Here is a 23,359-nt window from a genome sequence, read left to right as displayed (position 1 = left end):
ATACGGAATACCAAATGTTCTAATTTTGTGACATTTGATAGTTATTAATGTATGTTGTAAATGAAGAGAGCAAAGCAAATCTTGTACATCTCTTATATGCAATCTAAGTCTAACCTATTTAAAAACATAATTAAAAGAAAGTTGGTTCCACTCGTTGATCAATAGATTTCTTCTCATTTTGGGCTGTACTTCTTGAGGGGGCTCAACGCTCTTCACGGCAACACTGAACGCAGAGGGGTGGCTGCTTTGTGATATCACAATAGCAACAGGCTATATCACAGTCGTTGTTACACCCTATTTTTATTATATAGATATAGAGGAATGAAATGGCAAGATCATTAGTTCATCAGTCACCTAATGGTTAATTCTGAAGAAAAAAAAGAAGATAAAAAAATATGAATTGTTTCAAGTAGTGACCTGTTATTGTGAAGTATTGAGACGGTTCCACAGTTTTAGTGTCAATGAGAAAGGGAAGACGAGTGCTTGTTCCAACTATTGTACTCATAATAACCATAGAAACCAGAAAACTAACTACTACTAACAACTTCATTCCTTTTCTTCTGATTATTGGTTTTCATTACAGCTAAGTAAGTGGTGGGGGTTGTTATATATCGCAGTATAAAATAATACTTATCTCTTCATACTATTCTACTTTAGGAGTTTGAGCAAACCTCGTGAAGATAAAAACAATTGAGTTAATGGAGATCATCCAATGCTTGTGCTAATATTAGTAGATCTACTGTTTTCAAACTTCAATCTAATGTATAATCAAAGGGTCATACTTCTCATATGAGGAAATATAAATTTTGGGGAGTGCCAGGTTTTCTTTCTTTTTCTGTGTCCAATGCAATTCTGAAAAATGTAGTACTATCTTTTTTCATCCCCATAACTAGGCTAAGGGAAATACCAAGTTCCGAACACAAATAATTGTAGCAAGTAACTAAAACTAATTGACTCAAAGAAACTCGGGTATCAACACCACACAGATCTGTATGTTACTGAGAAGCAAATACAAAGGGAAGCACAAATAATCACTCCTTGAAATAACACACATTAGCTAAACAAAACTTATGAGGAAACACAAACTGCCTTAAATGCATTATGGAGCAATGTACTTGAAATTGATACTGTATTATATTTCAGGGAGATGCACCTTTCATCCCAAATTCAAGTATAAAAAAGATCTCAGAGAGTAAATTACAATCTGTGCATACATTATTTTGAGACACAACCTCCTACTAGTCCTTCAAAATCAATCTTAGCAGAAAAGACTGGAACACTACACTGCAGGCTCAAGGTGCCATCTCCAGCTTCTTGATGTTCTGAATATGCTTCCCAGGATTTAAGCCCTTTGGGCAAGCACGAGAACAGTTCAGAATAGTATGGCAGCGATAAAGCTTGAATTCATCATTAACTGCGTCCAGGCGCTCCTGAGTAAATTCATCACGGCTATCCATGATCCATCTACATTTAAAAAAAAGAGATAAACCTCCGTTAAATATGGCAAATATGAGAATAATGGATAGTAGGGTTAATGGGGTAGATCAACTTATAAAAATCCAAAACTCTAGAAAATCAAGGCAAGTACTGAAATTTCAGAAATCCAAAACTCTTACTCCCTCATCATGCAATTGACTTAGGTAAATAATGCCCTACATCTCTAAGCAAGTTAGTCATATAAGTCCAAAAGCAGTTTGGACAAGATGTTAACCGAAAACATCCCTAGCGTTTGGCATCAGGTAATAGCATTCCTCTAATACTTTTTTTTTTTGAAGTAAGTAGATTCATTTCAAGGCATCAAGAAGATGCAAGCTTTACAAGGATAGATCAGTTAAGCTCACCAAAAAAGGGTTTGTAGCCTCTTCCTAAGCTATAGAGCTAACAAAACATTCCTCTAATACTCCCTTTGACATAATATATTCCCAGGTTTGTAGAACTGAATAGAAAAAGGTCCCCTTTCATCTACTTTTCCTGTCAAATTTTTTTCTTTGAAGGACAAGCCGCCCAGAGCGAAATTTGAACTTTTTCCATCCTCACCTGAAATTCCCACACTGAGAAAGAATAGCAAAGGACTCCTAACACTACTATTGTCTTTGAACCTTACAAGCTGATCAGTGGCGGCCCTAGGATTTTAGTATCATGATACTCAATGCCTTTAAATGTAGGTTGCGACACACTTGAAATTTTAAGGTGATTTAGTGGGAAGAGTCAAAAAACATAATGAATATTATCATTACAAATAGAAGTGTTCAAGAAAATAAAAAAATTGAACCAAAACGAAAACCAAACTGAATTGATGTATAACAAAAATTAACATATTCTTTGACTTCATTTGATTTGGTTTTAAATTTTAAAAAACGACCATAGGATATGATTCAATATTTGAAAAGAACAAACAAAACCGACTGCATAGAGTACTTCATTTGTAGGATTCTCCCATTCATATTCAGTAATAAGGAAAAAAGAAATATGGATAAGCAAAAACACAGAAAACGAAAGGGTAAAAGTTTATAAGTAAAAAATAGAAGGAACAAAGAAGTATGAATTCAGTAACAAGGAAAAAAGAAGCATAGATAAGCGAAAGACAAGGAAAAAAAAAAAGAAAAGGGAAACTCTTTCAGAGAAAAAAATAGAGTTAAAAAGTACAAAAACTTAAAAGGAAGATGCACAAAAACAAACTCCGGTTAATATTTAGATTGATCCCAGACACAATATATGAGGCGACCTTTCCTCTGCCCTCTAAATCAGTGCACACAACCCCTCATGTGCTTTGGGTGTTCACTGTGCCTCTATTAACAAAATATAATTAATTTCCTATAAAAACACAGACTATCAGTTGAGACAATGTGTTTGAGCACCCACAGGACATAACGTAGGCTACCCCTACAACTGGTATGGGAGTTAAAAAACTGATTGTTCTAGAGAGAAAGGATCAGCACAATAGGACGGAGTGGTCCAAGAAGGCCAGTTAGTAGTCAATTGGTGGTGCAGGCAGCAGAAGGAACGAGAGAGCTGTGCATAATGTATATGCAAAGGAGAGTAAAACCTAACTTTACTCGGCACATTAGTTAGATTTTTTATGAAGGACAGCAGAGCAAAAATATTAACCACACGACATTCAAAAAGCTGAAAGATGTATTGTCTAAAATCAGATGTTGGACGTATATCTTAAGTTTTGAGTCAAATTAAAGATGCCATAGCTTAGAAACAAGCACAAATTAATGAACCAATTAGGGATTAGTAAGATGAGAAAATAATGTTTCAAAGTTGTCCAATAATAAGATAACTCAGAATAAGATTACCAGAACTACTATGGAAATTGCACGGTTTTACCATAAAATAAGATGTTTCAGCATATGATTCATCAAACTTCTACAAGAAGTTAGATAGTGTTTCAGCTCACGGAAATGAGATCCATTTCGTATCTAAAAGGCACACGACTTTCTTAATCTAATACAATCACTTCGAATAAGAATTATGGCCCAGCCTGTTATATTTATAAGTACCATATATTTGCTGCACTTCCAGAAAAGTTAAAATGTTTACTGTCTATAGGTTTTGCAGGCACCTAAACTAATTCCACGGCTACCTGCTAGGTTAATACCTCCCCCACCAACACAGCTGCATAGGTTCGGGGTAACGCTATCCACCAATTATAGGTGTATTTAACATCATATATGATCCAAATGCAACCAGAATATAACAACCAACAAACTACAGCACATCAATAAAGAGTAAATGCAAAACAGGAAGAGCTTGACATGAAAATAACAAACAAATATTACCGGTTGGCATGGAGGAGTGCAGCGGGACCAAGATAAGACTCTGGATTCCACCAGTAGCTAGGGCATGATGTGCTACAGCAAGCACATAGAATACACTCGTACATTCCATCCAACTTAGCCCTATCGCTCTTGCTCTGTGGTATCTCCTTCCCAGGCGTTGGTGCAGGTGTCTTCCTCTTAAGCCAAGGCTCAATAGACTTATACTGATTATAGAAATTAGTCATATCCACCACCAGATCCTTAATCACAAACATATGTGGCAACGGCGTAATCGTCGATTCAGAATCCGACGAGATCTTGGTCAAACAAGCGAGTCCATTACATCCGTCGATATTCATAGCACAGGACCCACAGATCCCTTCTCTACAGGATCTCCTGAAGGTAAGTGTAGGGTCAATTTCATTCTTGATTTTGATTAGCGCATCTAAAACCATAGGTCCGCATTCCTTCAGATCGATTTTGTATTCTTTGAGCTCGGGTTTCCCTGGGTTGTCTGGAGTCCATCGGTAAATTTGAAATGACTTGAGATTGGGCTTAGATTCTACCTGCTGTGCTTGGGAGTCAGAAGCGTGAGCTCTGGCAACGAGTAGCCTCGCCGCCGGTGCTGATGACTGAACCCTAGAAATCGCTCGTCGGATTAAACCAGTCGCCATTGATGAATGAATACCTTGTGGAAAACCAAAAACGGAGTGATTGGATAGGTTGCTATAGAGAAAGCCAAAACAGGGGGATTTTATATTAAAGAAAAATATTGAATTGAATGACGGAAATAGGCATCTAAAAAAACCGACATTGGGTGGTTTTGTGTTTGAGAATGGGTGGATGTGGAAGGGGTAGTTTGGGGAATGTGGAAAATATTTGAGGTTGTATTTTTTGTTTCGTCGATTAATAAGCTTTTCCGTGAATGAGTTGGGATCTGTGTGGAATATTGATGACGTGTCCGATTTATAATCGTTAGATTATTTCTAAGTAACGTGGTTAGCTCGCGTCCTGGATCATTTACTTTTCGCTTTTCAGCATGGGCCACGATATCGTTTTTACTCAAATACATAAATAACGAAGATGTTATTTATTTTGTGACCTAGAAAACTTACTATAAAAAAGGATAGCAAAATAACAATACAAATTAAATATAGCAACAGATAATAATACATGTCCTATTTATTTGGGAGATATTTGACCGATTTAAATTCATTAATAGATCGTAATTTACATTTCATAAACAATGCTATATTTTTATGTAGTGTTTAATTATGTTATTTGTCACGACTCACATTTCAAATTGACCATCTTTAACGGTCATATAACCCTATTTGACAACTCCTATTGATACATAAAGGCATGATTCTTAATTTAGTAGAAAGTTTTCATTACAACTCTTATGACCATAGTTTCGTCAAAAATCGAAATTCAATTTTTGGTTTGAATTTTCAAATTACGATTTAAAATGTTGCATTCAACTTTTAGAATTTTTGGACACTTGCTGTGTTTTTTAATTGTTTCTATCGATTAAACATAAACTCATATATTAAATACTAAGTTCAATTACATGCTAAACTGCTTAATAATCAATATAACTTATTGGACTAAAATAAAATTGACGACTCATATTAGGCTTAATAAGTAGTGCAAGCTGAGATGTATTCACTGTGACTGTTTTTTATTTTCATTCAAGGAGTTGCGACATTGGGTCCTTAAGGAAATACTATATTAATTGATGATTAAATTTCATATAACTTACAAGATTGAGTAATGATTGACTTGAATTATTAATAGTATGATTTGTCTGGACATGTTTGTACTTTATTTAGATTAGGAATTTCCTTGATAATGATCATTGCTTGAATGGACATTTTATTTGGATGATTGTGATGGAATTGAAAAATTATTAAGGCAATTTTGACATGAATGTTTTATTAGAATGGTCATTTTAGGATTGAAAAATTATTAAGACAATTTGACATGAATATTTTATCTAAATAACCAAATCATTAATTCGAAACCGAACTTAAGAAAACCTATTCAATCCAACTTATTTGGAACAAATTTTGATCGTAGTTCTTTTGTTAAAAAATAATAAATACAAACCAAAGTTTTCATATTCAATCCGAACGCCCACCCCTAACCTCTCCTTGGTTATGGTCCTTGTTAAAAGTGTCATTGTTACATATTTTCGTTTGAGATTTAAGTTTTGTGAACTAACAGCACAAGATTAAGTTGATATACAGTAGCAAGCAACTCTTTATTATAATAAGTGCATAATGTAGTATCCTAAAAATGACTTCTTAGTTCTTTCTCTACTAACAGCAAGTTCAAGCAAGAAGGATGACTTCTTTCTCTACTAGCAGCCAACTTTGATGGACTCAAGAGGCAAGTTTCATCAATATAATGTACAAGATACATAATCCATGTAGCCACAGAACGTTCAAATATTCAATCGAACAAGTAAAAGCACACATTGAAAATTTGCTCAGAGGACAGCTGGCGCGCATAAAAGACACTTATATGATTCAGTCTAGTGATCGATGATGTTGTAGATAGAAGTGATATAAATGGAGAGAGTGATCGACTATGCTTTTCAAGTAGAATACATTAGCGTGTTTGTGAAAGTTGGTCGACGATTCCCCTGAATACATAGTATATATTGAGAGAGACTTGAAGAAAACCTTATATATGCAACAATAACCAATAGAGTAAAATACAAACAGAAGCTGCAGCACTCATTCTCCCACTTGGCAGACTTGAACTGCAATACCCGATGGCCTTAAAACTCTCATAATTCACAGCCACCGAAACATCCTGCTTTCAGAAACAGCAAAACCTTCTTTTCTGCATATACATATACTACATGTCAGAATCAATTCTAAAACTATCTATGAACACGTATCGTCTGAACGTTCAATAATTAGATCATCTAACATAAAAAATTCTTTACATTTCCTACTAACAAGATTACAAAGTCTCCTAACAAACATTCAACATGAACTCTCCAACTGAACTATTTCTTAATTTTTCTTTTGTGGTAGATCTGTTTTTTGTTTAGTTTCAGTTAGATCTGGTTCTAGTTTCCAAGAGATGTAATTCAAACACATATCATGTCACCACAAGACAACTATAATCTAGAATAATTGTTCTCGATCTGAATCTGATCACATTTTTTTCTACATTGACAGACAAGTCTAGAACCAAACTAAAAAGGACAAATAAGTAAGTACTTAGTAAATAACAACAACAAATTACGCAGTATAGTCCCACAAATGGTGACTTCCTTGGCAGGTAGAGAGATTGTTTCCCATAGACCCTCGGCACAAGGAAAGCATAAACACAACATTTATGACAGTAATAGTAAGAAAATAGAGGCATACGAGACAATAAGTTGTAAAAACAACAACGACTAGACCTTAACTCCAAAATGCTTGTAGCACAAAAGGAAGAATTATTAGTAAGATTTAGTAGTTGAGGGGATATATATATATATACCCTGGTTTCTTGCTGATAAGGGTTAGGTTGTCCATATGCATAGTCATTCCTAGGCGTTTGTGTTGGTGCTGCACTGCTATTAGCCTTCTTGTCATCTCTAGCCTTAGCAAATATGACAGTGAATCCATCTGCCGAGGCTGGATTATTTACATCCCACTCCCCGAATTTCGGCAATGGCCGACCTTTCTCTTGCTGGAAATTGGCAATGTCAAAAACTGAGTTTTCAATAACATGTTAAAGTTATAGAAATGGCATAACAGGTTTTGTCTTTTTTCCCTTAAAACTAATTGTGATAAAGTCAAACAACTCTAACATGTGTTTTTCTTCCAATCTTTATGTTTTCAATGAACAATCAATAAAACACATTTGTTAAACCGAAATATGAAAGGGATTACCACCTAAACATGCTCCATTTTGCTATAAAAATCAAGCAAAAAATACATAAAAACTTGTTGGTGAATCAAATGCAACAAACCAATTAAAAATAATGAAAAGGTTGGTCGTAGCCATAAGCCATGCCATATATGAACAAAACAATCATTTTTTCCTAACGTCTAATTCATTAAAAGAGAAATGTGAGGGGCCGGGGTTTTGGATTTTTACAAATTTCTTGATTCTCATTATATTCCAATAGCATAAATTCAAGAACGTTCATAAGGAATTCATGATTAAAAACTGGAAAAGATTGGTAGAGAGAGAAACTTACAGAATTCATGAATATGATAATTTTTGCGTAATTTAATTGATGAAAGGAAGAAGAAAGCCAAGAGAGAGAGAAGGGATGATCAGAACGAGTCTTGAGAGAGAGGACAATTAAAGGAGTGGAAAATCAAGTTGCAAATTAGTTGTTGCACCCATGACACCCCCATTTTTTAATTGAATAATAATTTAGTCCAACAAATCCTAAAAGTCAAATGCCCCCACAAACATCATTCTCTCTGTCTTGTTTGAAAATTCCAATCTTTTTTTTTAAAAAAAAAATAATATCTTTTTGTGGCCAAAAAGAGAGAAATCCAAATTGAAATATCATGAAAAAATAAATAAAAATGCACTACTTATCTGGACGGCATGGAAAATTTAAAATTAGTACGTATCATTTAGGGGTGTCGATTATAGCCATAAATATAACTTGTTCAACTTGTTTTGATTTGGACGGCTTTAGCGGGATATATATATTGTAGTTAATTATTTTAGTTATAATTTAAGTTATAGCTTGTTTGGTCAGGTTTATAGGAAGCAAAAAGTGTTTTGTAGACATGTTTATTTTAGAGAATTAAGGTGTTTGATTAAGCTTTAAAAGAAAAAATAAAGTGTTTTTGAATAGCATAAGCGGATTTTCACAAGCTAAAGGAGAAATATTTTAAAACAACACTAGCCTAACACAAATTATTGGTCAAATAATGTCAAAAGTATTTTTCAGAATTATTAGCGAAATATATTTTGTTGCTCTCCAACAATTCATTTTTTCTTTGTTGAAAAAAATACAAAAATAAGCTTGTATCAGTGAAAGTGATTAAGATTATAATTCATCATTTAGCTTAAATCGATATGTTCATCTTTATCCAAACAAATATTGGACGGTTTACGATCAAACTTATTTATTGAGTTGACATGTCCAACGTCGGCCATTCATTAATCATTAAAAGAGTATAATTACTTTCTTATTATGAATGCGACGGCATCTGGAGAATTTTATTTTATGATCAAGTGGTCTCAAGAAATGTTCTACAAACCAAAAACTTAATTTTTTGAATATTTTTGTTGTGCTTTTTCTTTTTCAAATCTTGTGAATGTCCCTTCAATTATTTTTTCTTCCTTTTTGAGAAAAGACGGTTTCCAATCACGTAAGACAATCTTTAAAAAAACAACAACAAAAAGCTAAAGTCCTTTGGTCAACCTATATTTTGGTAATATAACTCAGAAAAATGAGATTTGGGCTCCGATGGAATAGTTGGAATTCCTCCACCTTTATTCAATTTTTTCGAGTTCTAGTTCTCTGATTAGTTAGACTCTACTAACTAGAAATGGGTTTGCAATGCACAAATTCAAATTAGTCGAACTTCAACGTAGATACGTTTCATTTACCATATCCGGTTAATTGACTTGGAAAAAACTAATAAAGGGGCGCTACTAACTATATATCTTTCACAAGGGTTATTGTCACATACTGGTCAAATACAAGACAGAAAGCAAATTTTGGAAATACTATAAGATAATGTTGTTTGAATAAGCGTGGGTGCACGAACACTCCATTGCTACCTCTATAAATTATGGTGAAACAACAACACCATACGCCCATTATTAGCTACTCTGTTTTCTTCTACGTTAATTATTTTCCCTTTAGAAGATCACATACTAAAATATCACGAAAGTGAAAATGTCAGACGATTCAGGGCTCCGTGATCAACTACTGGAGAAGAATGAAATCTCAGATAGTTACTATCATGTTGATCAACAGAGTGATTCAATGAAGGTGGAAGAACAAAACAATGACAATTCAGAGAACGATTCTCTGCAAACCAAACACTCCAAGTATGTCTATTATAATTCCCTAATCTTTAAACTAGAATTAATTGAAAGGTCCATCGACTACATCTTAAACTTGTCAGTAATGAAACACTTGCACTATATAATATTTCAATTGAGCACCTGAACACATGATCAGGTTTTTCAAGTGCTCTAATAGACCAATTTTATTATATGTATGTAGTTCAAATGTCTAAACAAAAATTTACTCACAAATTTAAGGGGTTATCGATGTATTCAACCTAATTGAAATGATGAGTATTAAATGTATGTTTGTAGGTATAATTCCAACTGATAATATTTCTGTATCTTATATTAATGACAGAGGTAGCCCTGTTGACACGGGAACCGCATGGATTTACAGAGATGAAAACGGAAAACACTTCTTCGAAAAGCAATTAAGCGAAGACGACATTACTGGCGATCACTTAGAGATACCCAGGAGATTGGCGCATTATATACAGAGTTTGAAATTACAACGTCGTGTTGATGCTGGAGAAAAAACAAGGAAAGTCAATTTGGTAGGAGAAAATGAATGTTATTACTTCACTGGACAATGGAAGGATTTCGTAAAGGAGAATCAATTGAAAGCTAATAAGGATTTGGTACTTCTTGAGGTTTCTCAGCAATTGGGCCTTCGAATCGGATACACTTGTGACCAAAAAGCTATTGACATGAATAATCCTCTACTCCTCAGACGTTTGTCTAGAGCTGATGTAAAAGCCCTATATATAAAAAAGTTGAGTGAACGATATTCGTTTAGTCGTGGTGGTACAGGATTAATAGAGATAGAACCAGTTGTTGAGATGAAATTATGCTCGCAAATTGTGTACAGATATGGTGGCCGTACGAATGGTGTAATGTTCATAGAGCTACCAAAGAAAGACGTGGAAGAGAATTTGGGTCGCGATCTTCCTCTTCCTGCAGCAGGCGGAGAAATTGCCCTGCCTTTATTTGATCCTGTGGGGAACAATTTGGTGGAGATGAAATTATTGCATACTGAGATGGGTGATCAATACCATCTTGGAGGGGGATGGGAAGTGTATGCTGCAAAACATGGTTTATTAATTTCTGATACAATTTTTCTTGACAAGGTAACCGTGCAGGTTGGCAATGATCATGATCAGCTGAATACTGCACAGTTTTCGTGTCACTATGAAATCACTTACCAGAGACGAAGACGAGGAGGCACTAAAGATCAGAGCGGACCTGCTAATTTTGCTAAAGATGTAGTTCGTGTTACCAAAATAAGTGAGTCGTCAGAATATGAAGGTGATTCATCCTGGCTCCAATACTGCACTCCATAGTTCAGATGAAATTTTAACCTAAAATGTACGCACCTTTAACCTCATGAGACCCGATAAGTTATCCATTCCCCTGTCGTGAACTCCATTTCATTATTGATACTTAGTTCTACGTGTTTATAAGTTGAAGATATAATTTGTTACATTCAACAATAGTGCGCGCATTGTTTATAAGTAGAAGATATTTGTCACATTCAACAATAATAGTGCATTATATTGCCAAACTTAGTTCATCACATTCTAAAGGAAATTTCATACAGATGAATGGAGTATAATCTAAGAGAAAATTCAAACAAAAGAAGAAAAACAATGTGGTACTAAGAAGTTAAAATTAAACAAGTGAAAGGAAAAGAAAGAAGAAAAGTTGTTGAAAGATTGGGAATGAGAATGGTGCATGAGAAGTAGGTATGACATCCTGGACCATAACCCTTAGGATCATTCGTTGTCCTCGCTCACAGTGTCCCGCTGCTCCACTTATGAAATAATAATAGCCAGAATGCTCCAATGTGAACATGGTGTTCCCACTGTTGGAAAACAAATGGGGCTGTGTTGAGTTGCATTTCTTGTAATCTTTATCCGTCACCTCCATCACTGAATCCTTCTTGTACTTGAAACCTAAATCCATCACCAAATTAAACACGACTTGACACAATAAACCATAATATATATGTATGCTTACGGATAGTGTCGCCAATTTTGAACCTCATAGCGGAAGCCCAGTTGTTGTAAAAATTGGTGTCATTTTGGGGAGGAACTGTCCAACCAGTAGTATCACCAACTTGGAATTCCATGGATGATGAGGCACTCACTAATTGAAGAGAAGACGCAATACTCATCATAACTAAAATTGAGATCAACACGTTACCAAAACACGTCAAAGCCATGATATAGATTGATTAAGAGACCAAAGTAAAGTAACTGGGAAGCTGCTACAGATAATGAGAAACTGAACTTACAAGTAACAGTTTAATTTAGTGTTTAGTGCGTCTAGGGAGGGGAACAGTTATTTGAATCATCAGTTATTAATAGAAGAATACGTGCAAATAACAATTAACGTGGGCCGTGTGGCAGGGAAAATGGAGAACATGGTTGCCTTAATTTTTTTACAATTATGGTTTTTTAAAAATAAATTCATGTTTTAATGAAAAATTCAATTAAATAGAGATTGGGTGAAAAAATCAATTAAATTGAGTGAACATCTGAAATTATCTCTCGTTCTATCCCAAATAGTAATTTGTCCACTATATATCTATGTTCTGTTGCCTCTCAAGTGTATACAGAAAGGTTCTAAGATACCGAGGTATAGCAAATTAAAATCAACATATATATTGGTAATATTATCTTGCTCAATTTTAAATGGGTTGAATTATGGTTTATTTGTAGACTTAACCTAACAAATATTGTACGTATCAAACAAATTAATCAAATAATGTAACTCAACTGATTACTTAACTACACATCATTTATTATTATATTTTCTTATTTTCCTTACTATTTTAAAAAATATAAAAAATCCCTTCTTTTTCACCCATCATCCCCTTTTTCGGATACATTAATTTGAAATCTCATATCCATGATTTTCCTTCTTTTTTTTTCACGCCACAAATCTCTCCATAGTTACATCAATTAATCTATTTTTGAATTTCAAATCTTTTGTCTTTCCAATTAATGATTTCAAATTATTCAAGAGGTAGATTTCTTTCCATCACTTCAATTTTTGATTTTTTTTCATTATTTTTTTTCATCTTAAAAAAAACAAATCATCTCCGCCCCCTACCCCCATTGAAATCTTATTGAACCTTTGCAGTTTTAGTTAATCATATCGTCGTTGAAAAATTTTCTTGAAAAATATTTATGTTCTTTTAATGTATCTATTGTTGAAAAACGTCCAAAAAAAAATTGGATCTGCCATTACACGTCTGTCACTATCAAAAATACAGATTTTTAATGTATCTCGTTCATTTTGATTCTTAAATTAGTCTTTGTTAGTGTTATCATTGATTTGATACATCACTGCAACAATAGCCTTTGTTTTATGCAATGTAACATGTTCATATTTAAGGTATTGATACATAACTCTAATGTTATTGAATCTTCGATTAGTGTTTATCATGTTTAATATAAATGTATGTGATACATAAACTTTGTGTTATGTATCACACAAAAAAAAATATAAGCTATTTTGGAACAATTACATGTATAATGTATTATTTTTTTTAATTTAAAAATATTGTATTTCTCAAACAAAATAAGATACATAAATAATAATGTATCATGCACTAATTTTTTATGTATGAGACGTAAATTCAAATTTATATTAAATTGATACATTGTTATTTAAATTAGTTTTTATGTTTTATGTTTATTTTGTATTTTTACTAATAGTTCGAATGTATGTATCAAATTATAAATTTCATAGTTGGTCATTTGTTTGTTACATTCATAATATTGTTTTATGTATAAAAATCAAAACATTATACTGATACACAAAATATAGATCATATTAACTACTAAAATAACTAATTAATATTGACACTTATGTATCAAAATCACAACACTTTACTAATATACAAAAAATAAACCATTCATAATTCATCTCGCTTACCCATTCACAACACTTCTATGATGTATCCGATTTTCAAGTTTTACCTAATCTCATCGATCTCCAACTCAACTGAAATGGCGACTTTGCGATTCATAAATGAAATCGATTGTCCAACAACAATTCATCATTTTTGTAACCTTCATAACTCATCTCACTTACCTTAATTTTGGAATCTCTAAAAAAATCGATATATATTCATATTGTATCAGCCAACTTTGTCGAGTAATTTGAATTCTTCACAATTTAGGCTGCAATGGCGGCTTGATGGAGATGATGGAAATTTGAATTCTGAAAGATGTGAATCTGTTACAGATTGGGATGGATTGATAACAATCACTTATGGTTGAATCGTGGGATTTAGAATCAATTTTAGGTTAATTCTCCTAATAAAGCGCAACAACCAACTATTTTCCTTAATAGGTGCAACTGAGCTTTTGCAATGTATCACACATAATGTATCCGAATGACTTTTATTTTAAGGGATTTTGTAAAATAGAAAAAAGTAGGGATATGATGTAATTTAGATGTTTACACTATGGGATTTAGGTATGTTATACTTAAAATAATAAAACTTAAATTTTGAGATTGAAAATTATGTAAATTTAGAAGAACTTAAGCTAATAATTTAAGAATAATATATTAGTTTTCACTTCTTCTTTTTTTCAAAAAATTAAAATAAAAGAATTAAAGAAAGAATTATCTGGTCATGATGAACCTGTTGGATTATTACAATTAAGCTATTTTGATTCAATTAAATTTTTTTGACGATAGAATCACAGGATATTTATTAATTTGGCCTAATTTAACCATTTGCTACCTGTATTTTCAACTTTCCAATAGAAGTCTATTTTTTTTAATTCATCCACAACTGTGACCCAATATGAAAATTGTAAACTATTTGTATAGTGTAAAAATTAATGAGTAATACAGTAAAAAGAATAGAATAAGTGTAAGGGTAAATAACGGAACACGAAAATTGAACAAAAGGTGCAGTAAGAAAAAAATTAGCACCAAATAAATATAAAAATGGCTTATAGTAAAACATATTTATATAATTAGTCAATTGAATTCATTATTTGATTCAGAATTAAGAAACATTTTCATTGATAACTCCAAAGAGAAGACTGGACTGAAAATTAGAAATTATATTTGGGGTGGATAAGTAGATAACCAAACTTGTAATTAAAAACTATTGGGGTCTATTTGTAAGTTCCAGAAGTTATAAACTAATTATAACAACCTCCACCCTCCCGTACCTATCAAGCAGCCCATTAATTATAGGGAAAATTGTATATAATAGCAAACTATTAATTCAAATTAAATGTTATAAATATAGTTTGATTTAATTGTACCTCATAGCAAACTGTTGTTATTTCACCTCTCTCCTGGTGAATCTCGCTCGCCACTCTCATTCTCTCCCTCGCCTCTCTCATTTTTTATAAAAACGCAAATGTATAAAGTGCATTTGTGTTTGTATAAAACGAGAGAAAATTGTATATATACATATATTTTCGTTCCCCTCTCCCAAATCTCGCTCGCCACTCTCCCAGATCTCGTTCTCTCACTCGCCTCTCTCACTTTATACAAAAAACGCAAATTGTATAAAAATGCGTTTGTGTTTATATAAAGCGAGAGAAAATTGTATATATACATATATTTTCGTTTCCCTCTCTCCCCTTTCCCAGATCTCGCTCACCACTCTCCCAGATCTCGCTCTCTCACTCGCTTCTCTCACTTTATACAAAAATGCAAATGTATAAAATGTGTGAAAATTGTATATATACATATATTTTTGTTCCCCTCTCTCAGATCTCGCTCGCCACTCTCCCAGACCTCGCTCGCTCACTCGCCTCTCTCACTTTATACAATTGATCTTTTTTATATATATACCAAAGCAGATTATACAACTGCTTTCTTTTGTATATGTATATCGAAATATACCTATTTATGTTTGCTATGGAGCGCAATTATGCAAACTTTGTTATAGCATACAAAATTTGAATTTTGTGTTTGCTATTGAAAGTTGCTCTTAATTATATACCGTGTGTCAAAATTTCGTGAACTGAACATAAAAGTTCTAAGTTATTTACAATAAAATTTGAACATTTTAAAAATATATAAATTTTATTAATTAACAATTTAAAATATTATAAAAAGAAATTTCTATCAAAGAAAAACTTAATAATTATATGTCTCTATCACATAAATTGAAATGAAAGAACTAATTGATTATATGTGCACCAATTAGGGGTGTACGTGGCCGGGTTGGTTCAGGTTTTTCAAATATCAAACCAAACCATTTGTGTCGGATTTTTAAATTTATAAATCAAACCAAACCAATAAAACTCGGGTTTTTTCGGGTTTTTCCGATAAAGTATTCATACAAACATATAATTTACTTGTACTTCAAATATTTCTTTAGTCCTATCAAAATACAACTATCTAAGATATTTCTTTAAAATATAACACAATATGATATGATTAATGACACTAAAATATCCAACAAAAATAGTAATAATGAAATCGCGCAAAACAAATATTACAAATTAACAAGTCATAATGAAAATGATCATAATTTAAAAGTACTAAATCATGCTAAAATTAAGTTTAATAAGTATTAGTTACATGACTAAATATTAAAGAAAATTAAAATTAGATTATGCATTTTAATTGTCTAAACCAATGTAAAACTAAAGAACAAATATTCAATATTATTGTCATTCTTAGTGTTGAATTGATTTTCTTTTTGCATTAGTATTAATTTGATTTTGATTTAAGCTTTATTATAATTACCAACATCTGTGGACTATAATATTTATTAACCCATTCATAATTTTACGTTTCAAACTTGAAATAATATATTAAAAGATAAAAACTATGGAAAAGTATAAGAAATATTTAAAAATTATATCAAAGTAAATATTTTTATGTATAAAATAAAAATTTTAAATTATATATATAAATTCGGGTTGATTTTTTTTAGTTAAAACCAAACCAACCCAAATATAGTCGGTTTTTTTTTTCAAAACCAAACCACTAGTCGGATTTTTTTCGAGTTAACTCGATTTGCGATTTGGTTCGATTTTGTACACTCCTAGCACCAATGATTAGATACACGACTATCTAAACTAGTTCTTCATTAGACATGAACCTAATTAATTTGGAAAGTTAGATGTGGTTTTCCACGATGGATCACCTAAGTCGATAGCACACTAAATTTTGTTCATCTAACTTCAACCAACTAATGTAAATCTCAGCATTGATTTGAAAAACAAAAATTGCTATTTAGCGAGCCTATTAAATACCCAACCAATAACAGTCCATTCTCCCAGCTGTGCCGAATGGCCATACATGTGAATTAATAGACTCGAAACCCATCTTGTGTAACACTCCAAGATTCAATCTTTAGATCTATACGCTTCTTTTTATATATACTTAATCTTGTTTTCTTGCCAAACTACTGTTTCTGCCATTCAAACATGGAGTCTTGCATCTACCACCAGCTCAAATCCCAGCCTGTATGGCTTCTTTTGCTTCTTTCTTTAGGTTTCTTGAAAGTCTTGTGCTTTTCAGTCATCTTTCTCAAATGGGTCTATGTCAATTTCCTCAGACCTGCTAAGAATCTTAAGAAATATGGGTCTTGGGCACTTGTTACTGGACCTACAGATGGTATTGGGAAGGGCTTTGCTTTTGAATTAGCTCGAAAAGGGCTTAATTTAGTTCTTGTGGGTCGTAACCCTGATAAACTTAAGGATGTTTCTGAATCGATTAAAGCTAAATATGGACAGACCCAGATCAAAACAGTGGTCGTTGATTTCTCTGGTGATTTGGATGAAGGGGTTAAGAATATTAAGGAGACAATTGAAGGATTAGATATTGGGGTTTTGATTAATAATGTTGGGGTTTCGTATCCTTATGCTAGATTTTTCCATGAAGTGGATGATAAGCTGTTGGCAGATTTGATTAAAGTTAATGTGGAAGGGACTACAAAGGTTACTCAAGCTGTTTTGCCTGGTATGATTCAGAGGAAAAGAGGAGCAATTGTTAATATTGGTTCTGGTGCGGCTATTGTTATCCCCTCTGATCCCCTGTATGCTGTTTATGCCGCTACTAAAGCGTAAGTTGAACGATGTTTTAGACTTCTAGGACGATTTGTATGTTTAAGCATGAAATAGTAGCTATTCTTTAGTATTGCATTGAACTTTTTGGATCTATTTTTCAGATACATTGACCAGTTCTCCAGATGCCTCTATGTAGAGTACAAGAAGAGTGGAATTGATGTACAATGCCAGGTATATGTTATGCCCTTGGCTTTACTGGTTTTTAATAAGTTCTCTAGATGCCTCATATGATGATCATTTGGATTTACTGGCTTTTAATCCCATTTTTCTTGTCAATTTTGGAAGTTGTAATCATATTCTTTTTATGCTGGCGTACAAGTCCCTTCTGTCTTATGTCCTATTACCCTGGATTCTTCTGTCTTTTGCTTGTTGATATATTTATTCTACAACACGGAACACATTTTAGGAGCATACAAATAGTCTTGTATAAAATCTTAAAATTGGCACACTATTAGATGTTTGGTTGTAGAGTTCAGTAGTTCACTATGGCTAGTTGTTTGTTATGGACAAACATGTGAGGCTAATATGGTACAAGTGTAGGTTGGGGAGACATTGAATTTCTGAATAGTTGTTATGTTGATATGTATAAATTAAAAAAAAAATTACTTTTTCAACTTTCCCTTTTATTATTAAACATTTGAAGTGTGATTTTTTGTAGTGAATGAATTTGTCTGTTGGCATCTAGTTCAACTTCATGAACAAAATGCATTGAATAAGTTGGAGGACATCCTCCGTTACATTTTCTTTTTAATTTTCCACTGATGCGACATCATTCGTGGTTTTCCAAATATAGGTGCCGTTGTATGTGGCAACAAAAATGGCGTCAATCAAAAGATCTTCATTTTTTGTTCCCTCGACTGATGGTTATGCTCGGGCAGCCCTGCGATGGATTGGTCATGAGCCAAGGTGCACACCTTACTGGCCCCATTCTCTTCTGTGGGGTTTGCTATATTCATCACCAGAATCGATGGTTGATGCTTGGCGTCTGAAGTTCTGCATTGGAGTTCGAAGGAGAGGGCAGCTGAAGGATTCCAGGAAGAATGAATAGAAAGCATCTCCTTTACCTCTTTCCAAGTCTGATTAGTAGACAACTACTTTCTGTCTCTATTTCCAATTGGGTAATGCAACAAGAAGCTTGATTTCGTTCTTACTCATTAAACAAGGCCTAGTGTTATTTTTGCATTTTTAGTTGTATGCTGATTGAATCAAGAGCAGTCTAAAAGATATTCGAACTCTCAATTCTACACTGTCTAGCCAAAAGAACCATTTCCAGGGCAAGTGAATCAGAAGATACTATCTGTATTTATTCTTTTGAGTTTGATGTTGCAGAATGAATTTTCAGTATCCTTACATGCTCTGGATTTGCTAATTTGAATTTTACCATAACTAGATCAAAATATTACTCCTGTCATTTGAATATTGGGTGAGGTTTTCTATGAGTACCGTTTTGAAAACATTGGCAAAATTATTACAGTGATACATTCTCAGCCTTGTTCTCCATCTAAACAGAAGTTTAAAAGAAAGTTTTATCCAAGTTGCAACGAAATATTTTATCAACTGATGCACAGATCCATAAACTTTGTCCAAGAAATATAAAATTCATTTCTAGCAGGAAGAACTAATTAAAGCTTTCAAAATAGTCTTCAATCTAAACCTGTTGACTGAAAATGCACAGACAGATTAAGCAAAGCATGCTAGTTCATAAAATTCATGCAAATCTTATCATTGAATTTCAACATCTCTATCAGTATCTACCAGTTGAGCCTCTTGATCACTCTTGCCATTTCTATTCTTGAAAGAGTTCTCGCTAAACATACGAACAAACATGCTTTTTGACCTGAGAGTTCTCTGAGTTCCAGCATCTTCTGATTTTCTACTATCACCATTCTTCTTGGCAAGTTCTTCTAAGATAATCTTGATGCTACTCTCAAAACGGCGCTTGAATGTTGGAAATCTTGATATAGATTTGGTGATGCCTCGTAGCCTTAATGAAAAAATCAGGAGGAGTTAATACAAAAATCAGAATGCCATAGAGTGGTAAAAACACGGGAAAACAAGGTTTATCACCTTCGAGCTAACGCCTCAACCTCAGCTCGCCTCAGTTCAGATTCAGGTGGTGATCCAATATTTAAATCCCTCAACCTCTCAGGATCACCACTCAACAAAACCAATTTGCCAAGGTACTCCTCGTCGCTGTCAGAAAGATTTGCGGCTTTGATCTGGTCTTTGATGATCAAGAGTGGATTGAAAAACCACTCAGAGAAGGTATCTCTGGGCCTGTTCGTGCTAGTTAATTCAGTGCCGTCATCATCTGCATTAAATGAAGGTTTGCATGATCAGTCTCTTTCTATAATCCCAATTTTAACTAAATGGTCAAAGTTGCATATTTGACTTACTTAACAAAATACCAGCACTGTTGGCTTTTGCAGAACGTATAAGGGTGTGAAGGATGCAATAGGAAGGCAAACCAATGCTAATGACTTGACCACTGTCTTTACTAGATTTGGCATCTTCAATGTCTTTTTGTGTAATTACTCCTTGAGATACCAAGATTTCGCCATGACATTGACAGCCCTTGAATAAGCCATCAAGAAGCTACAGTAGTAATATATGTTGAGCGCAAATTAGCACCAAAATTCACAGCCAGGTAATGGTGAAGCATCAAAAAAGCAAATAACTTCAAGTATACCTCGAGGGGTATCAAGTCGAGTATGGGGACATTGATGGCATTTGCACTAGTTGGTGGATTTTTGAAAGAATCAGGCCTTGATAAAGAATCTGCACGAGAGTTGGTCCTTGATGCAGTCTTCTTTCTGTACTGAGGCCTGTATGAATACCACAGATATATGGAAACTATCAAAATTATTTGAAATTAAATATAGTTTTGTCAATTATCACAGTCCTGGAGGTCTAAAGGTTGTAGTTATCAGAACCTAGGAAAGCAGGACCCTTCTGGCATGTCCAGCACATCATTGCTATATTCATCATATAAGGACAAGGAAGCAACGATATAGCAAAGCCCTGACCAAAGAGAACACTCCTGAAGTAGAAGGCATTGGTAAAACTTTAGCAGTTCCAGAAATGTATAAAACACAAGAGGCAATTTTGAGATCATTGAAGTAAGGAGTTGGAGAAGAAAAGGAACAAAACCTGATATACAACTACTCCTGCATAAGCGCCTAGAGGGACACTTGCTAATATTGATCCAAAGAATGCAGCAATAACAGCCATTGGCCAGAGTAAGATAGCAAGGCCAGCAAATGGCACACAGATTGTCTCAAGAAAAGGCCCTTCTCGGCCTATACAATCTTGAAATAAACGACGCCACCCCTTGAAAATCATGTAAGGGAATTTGCAAGCAGCAATTAGCATGATCATTGGCATGTCAACCACGAGTCCTAGTACCACAGCTATTAGCGCCAAAGGAATATAAAGCACCCTGCAATAGATTGCATTGTAGCTTCTGAGAAAAACGAAAATCTCTCATGAAGAATTTATACCCAGCAAAACCCCCAACATATGCTTGCAGATAAACAGCATAAGTTGAATCCATGAGAATCGAAGAACATTTTTGTTAAGGAAAACAGCAGGCATTTTAAAATGTCATAAGTGCAAAGACCTACAACATGCAACTTTAGACTAAAAGAATTGTAGCAAAGTACTGAACATTTCCAAAAACAAATGCATCTGTGTTTCTGTTTGTCACAAGAAGGAGATTAAGACTTACTGACATGTAGGGTAACATATAGTATTACCATTATTTCTGTTGACATAAGAATAAGGAGATTTGACTTGTTGACAAGTAGAATAACATCTTGACCTCATCCTGGTTGTCCTAAGATGGCTAGAAAACCCAGGGGTTGATGGTTTTATTTTTGTCAGAATTAAGAGAAACTAAATAAGTGTTTTAAGGTTTTGTATGACCTAACTTGACGCTTCACTGATTTTCAGAAAAATCGTTGACAGTGTTATTAGCAAAATATGTGGAAGATGTAAAGATACTATAAACAGTAAGTATATACTTCTTATATATTTCTTTTTGTATAGTTTGCCAATTAAGTAACAGAGATATATTTTTGGAATGAACTAATACAAAAATAGATCAAATCTAAAGGGAAAGCTGGAGTTTTGAAAATTCTTCTGAAACAGAAGTTAAAATAGATGAAATGTTCTAGGAAAATAGGGGACATTCAGATTCTGCATTTATGTTTTTCTTTTAGGTTAACCACCATACGAGATATTCTCTCATCTGTTAATCACATATGATAAGAAATGTCGTGCAAGCTTCTGTAGCTGAAATTACACCACCATACAAGATCCTCTACCCTGTCATTCACATATGGTAGGAGTTATCAAGAAAGCTTTGAGGTGTAGGTTTCAACTGACAGTGAAATAAAAGTAGTGCATGCAATTTGCAAACAACGGCAAGCTGCTTTGTTGTATATTTCCAGTACAAGATACAATTCATTAACTGAATTGACATACTAACTAGTTATCTGAAACTCTCTGATAATGAAAGATATAAGGTATGGAAATATAGAGAAAATTATCCAACTCAAATTGGACAAAGACGGGAAAAAGAACTTTGAGATAGACGATTCAACAAAACCTGATCTCGTAGTATTTTCCATCAGAAGGTCCTTGATGTCGGAAATCATCCATGATTGAGAAATAGGAATGGTATAAGACATCCTTCAAATCCCTAACAATGGTAAAGCTTCCTTTCACCGTGTCCCAGGTCCCATCCTACCATCACAGTGAACCAATTCACAAACTCAAAGTCAAAGGCAAAGGCAAAATGAGAGATGAGATATCAACAGTGTAGGAAACAGGAATCATTAATACATACATATATACTGTGATAGAAGGCATTAGTCGTCCTTCCATCCACAGCTTGGAAAGTGGCAAACACTGGTGAAAGGAAGCCATAAGCAGCCCCGCCAATAATGCTAGTTGCAATTGCAATGAACGGCCATAAATATAAAATAACAAGGGCACATATGCTTGTCAAAATTTTTAAAGCTGGACCTAGTTGCTTTGTGCTGCAATTCATCAAACAAGGTGCAAGTCATTAAAGAGTATCTTTAGACACATAAGGTTAACCATGATAAACAATAGCTTAAGAAGGCACCTCCATATACAGTAAAATGTATAGAACAGGTGCACTGGCCAAAGACCCAAAATAAGGGAACAGTTTCCGACAGTGAGTATAATAAGGACGATAGGGAACACAATGACACCTGCAAAGAGTAAGTAGCACAAACCAGTCATTTCTATTCAGAATCAAGGAGATTAGCTTTGGAACAGTAAAACAACAACAACAACGTACCTAGTGGAATCTCACAAGTGGGATCTGGGGAGTATAGATCGTAAACAGACCTTACCCCCCTACCCTTGGGAGATAGAGAGGTTGTTTCTCAGCTCAAGTAAAATCATTTTAAAGCAACAGGAATGAAGAAGACATGACAAAGTAACAGAAATGAAAAACGTATGCTAATTGAGAAAAGGAAAGAAGAGACAACAGTAGCATGTAAATAG

General features: G+C 33.8%; 6 protein-coding genes across 6 annotated transcripts in view; 2 read left to right on the top strand and 4 right to left on the bottom strand.

Annotated features, from left to right (window-relative positions):
• Positions 1 to 1,076: 1,076 nt before the first annotated feature.
• LOC125810705 (succinate dehydrogenase [ubiquinone] iron-sulfur subunit 2, mitochondrial) lies at positions 1,077 to 4,495 on the bottom strand. Its single transcript, XM_049490178.1, has 2 exons — positions 3,786 to 4,495; positions 1,077 to 1,464 (listed from the first exon to the last, which is right to left on the bottom strand). Exons 1-2 carry the CDS (start codon positions 4,436 to 4,438, stop codon positions 1,293 to 1,295), a joined length of 825 nt encoding a protein of 274 aa, XP_049346135.1. The 5' UTR covers positions 4,439 to 4,495; the 3' UTR covers positions 1,077 to 1,292.
• A 1,839-nt stretch (positions 4,496 to 6,334) lies between these two features.
• Positions 6,335 to 8,123, bottom strand: LOC125811055 (protein NOI4-like). The gene is made up of 3 exons (XM_049490545.1): positions 7,972 to 8,123; positions 7,266 to 7,457; positions 6,335 to 6,614 (listed from the first exon to the last, which is right to left on the bottom strand). The coding sequence occupies exons 1-3, from the start codon at positions 7,978 to 7,980 to the stop codon at positions 6,591 to 6,593; spliced, it is 225 nt and encodes a 74-aa protein (XP_049346502.1). The 5' UTR covers positions 7,981 to 8,123; the 3' UTR covers positions 6,335 to 6,590.
• Positions 8,124 to 9,642: 1,519 nt separating this feature from the next.
• LOC125811016 (uncharacterized) lies at positions 9,643 to 11,098 on the top strand. The gene is made up of 2 exons (XM_049490504.1): positions 9,643 to 9,797; positions 10,117 to 11,098. The coding sequence occupies exons 1-2, from the start codon at positions 9,643 to 9,645 to the stop codon at positions 11,096 to 11,098; spliced, it is 1,137 nt and encodes a 378-aa protein (XP_049346461.1).
• Positions 11,099 to 11,392: 294 nt separating this feature from the next.
• Positions 11,393 to 11,979, bottom strand: LOC125811098 (stellacyanin-like). The gene is made up of 2 exons (XM_049490591.1): positions 11,775 to 11,979; positions 11,393 to 11,710 (listed from the first exon to the last, which is right to left on the bottom strand). The coding sequence occupies exons 1-2, from the start codon at positions 11,977 to 11,979 to the stop codon at positions 11,427 to 11,429; spliced, it is 489 nt and encodes a 162-aa protein (XP_049346548.1). The 3' UTR covers positions 11,393 to 11,426.
• Positions 11,980 to 16,999: 5,020 nt separating this feature from the next.
• LOC125810919 (very-long-chain 3-oxoacyl-CoA reductase 1) lies at positions 17,000 to 19,060 on the top strand. The gene is made up of 3 exons (XM_049490422.1): positions 17,000 to 17,817; positions 17,923 to 17,992; positions 18,615 to 19,060. Exons 1-3 carry the CDS (start codon positions 17,180 to 17,182, stop codon positions 18,867 to 18,869), a joined length of 963 nt encoding a protein of 320 aa, XP_049346379.1. The 5' UTR covers positions 17,000 to 17,179; the 3' UTR covers positions 18,870 to 19,060.
• A 309-nt stretch (positions 19,061 to 19,369) lies between these two features.
• Positions 19,370 to 23,359, bottom strand: part of LOC125811031 (uncharacterized membrane protein At3g27390-like) — a 112,987-nt gene continuing 108,997 nt past the window's right edge. The window contains exons 3-11 of the mRNA XM_049490519.1: positions 22,953 to 23,061; positions 22,671 to 22,863; positions 22,431 to 22,567; positions 20,972 to 21,260; positions 20,755 to 20,861; positions 20,511 to 20,646; positions 20,218 to 20,416; positions 19,889 to 20,132; positions 19,370 to 19,805 (exon numbers count right to left, since the gene is read on the bottom strand). Coding sequence (XP_049346476.1) covers positions 19,544 to 19,805; positions 19,889 to 20,132; positions 20,218 to 20,416; positions 20,511 to 20,646; positions 20,755 to 20,861; positions 20,972 to 21,260; positions 22,431 to 22,567; positions 22,671 to 22,863; positions 22,953 to 23,061 — 1,676 coding nt within the window. The 3' untranslated portion in view covers positions 19,370 to 19,543. The remainder of the gene's footprint in view (positions 19,806 to 19,888; positions 20,133 to 20,217; positions 20,417 to 20,510; positions 20,647 to 20,754; positions 20,862 to 20,971; positions 21,261 to 22,430; positions 22,568 to 22,670; positions 22,864 to 22,952; positions 23,062 to 23,359) is intronic.

Source organism: Solanum verrucosum, unplaced genomic scaffold (assembly GCF_900185275.1).
Source record: "Solanum verrucosum unplaced genomic scaffold, falcon-dt-bn FXZP01000032.1, whole genome shotgun sequence".
NCBI lineage: Eukaryota > Viridiplantae > Streptophyta > Magnoliopsida > Solanales > Solanaceae > Solanum > Solanum verrucosum.
The sequence above is the reverse complement of the archived record's forward strand: the minus strand, read 5'-3'. Positions and strand labels throughout refer to the sequence as shown.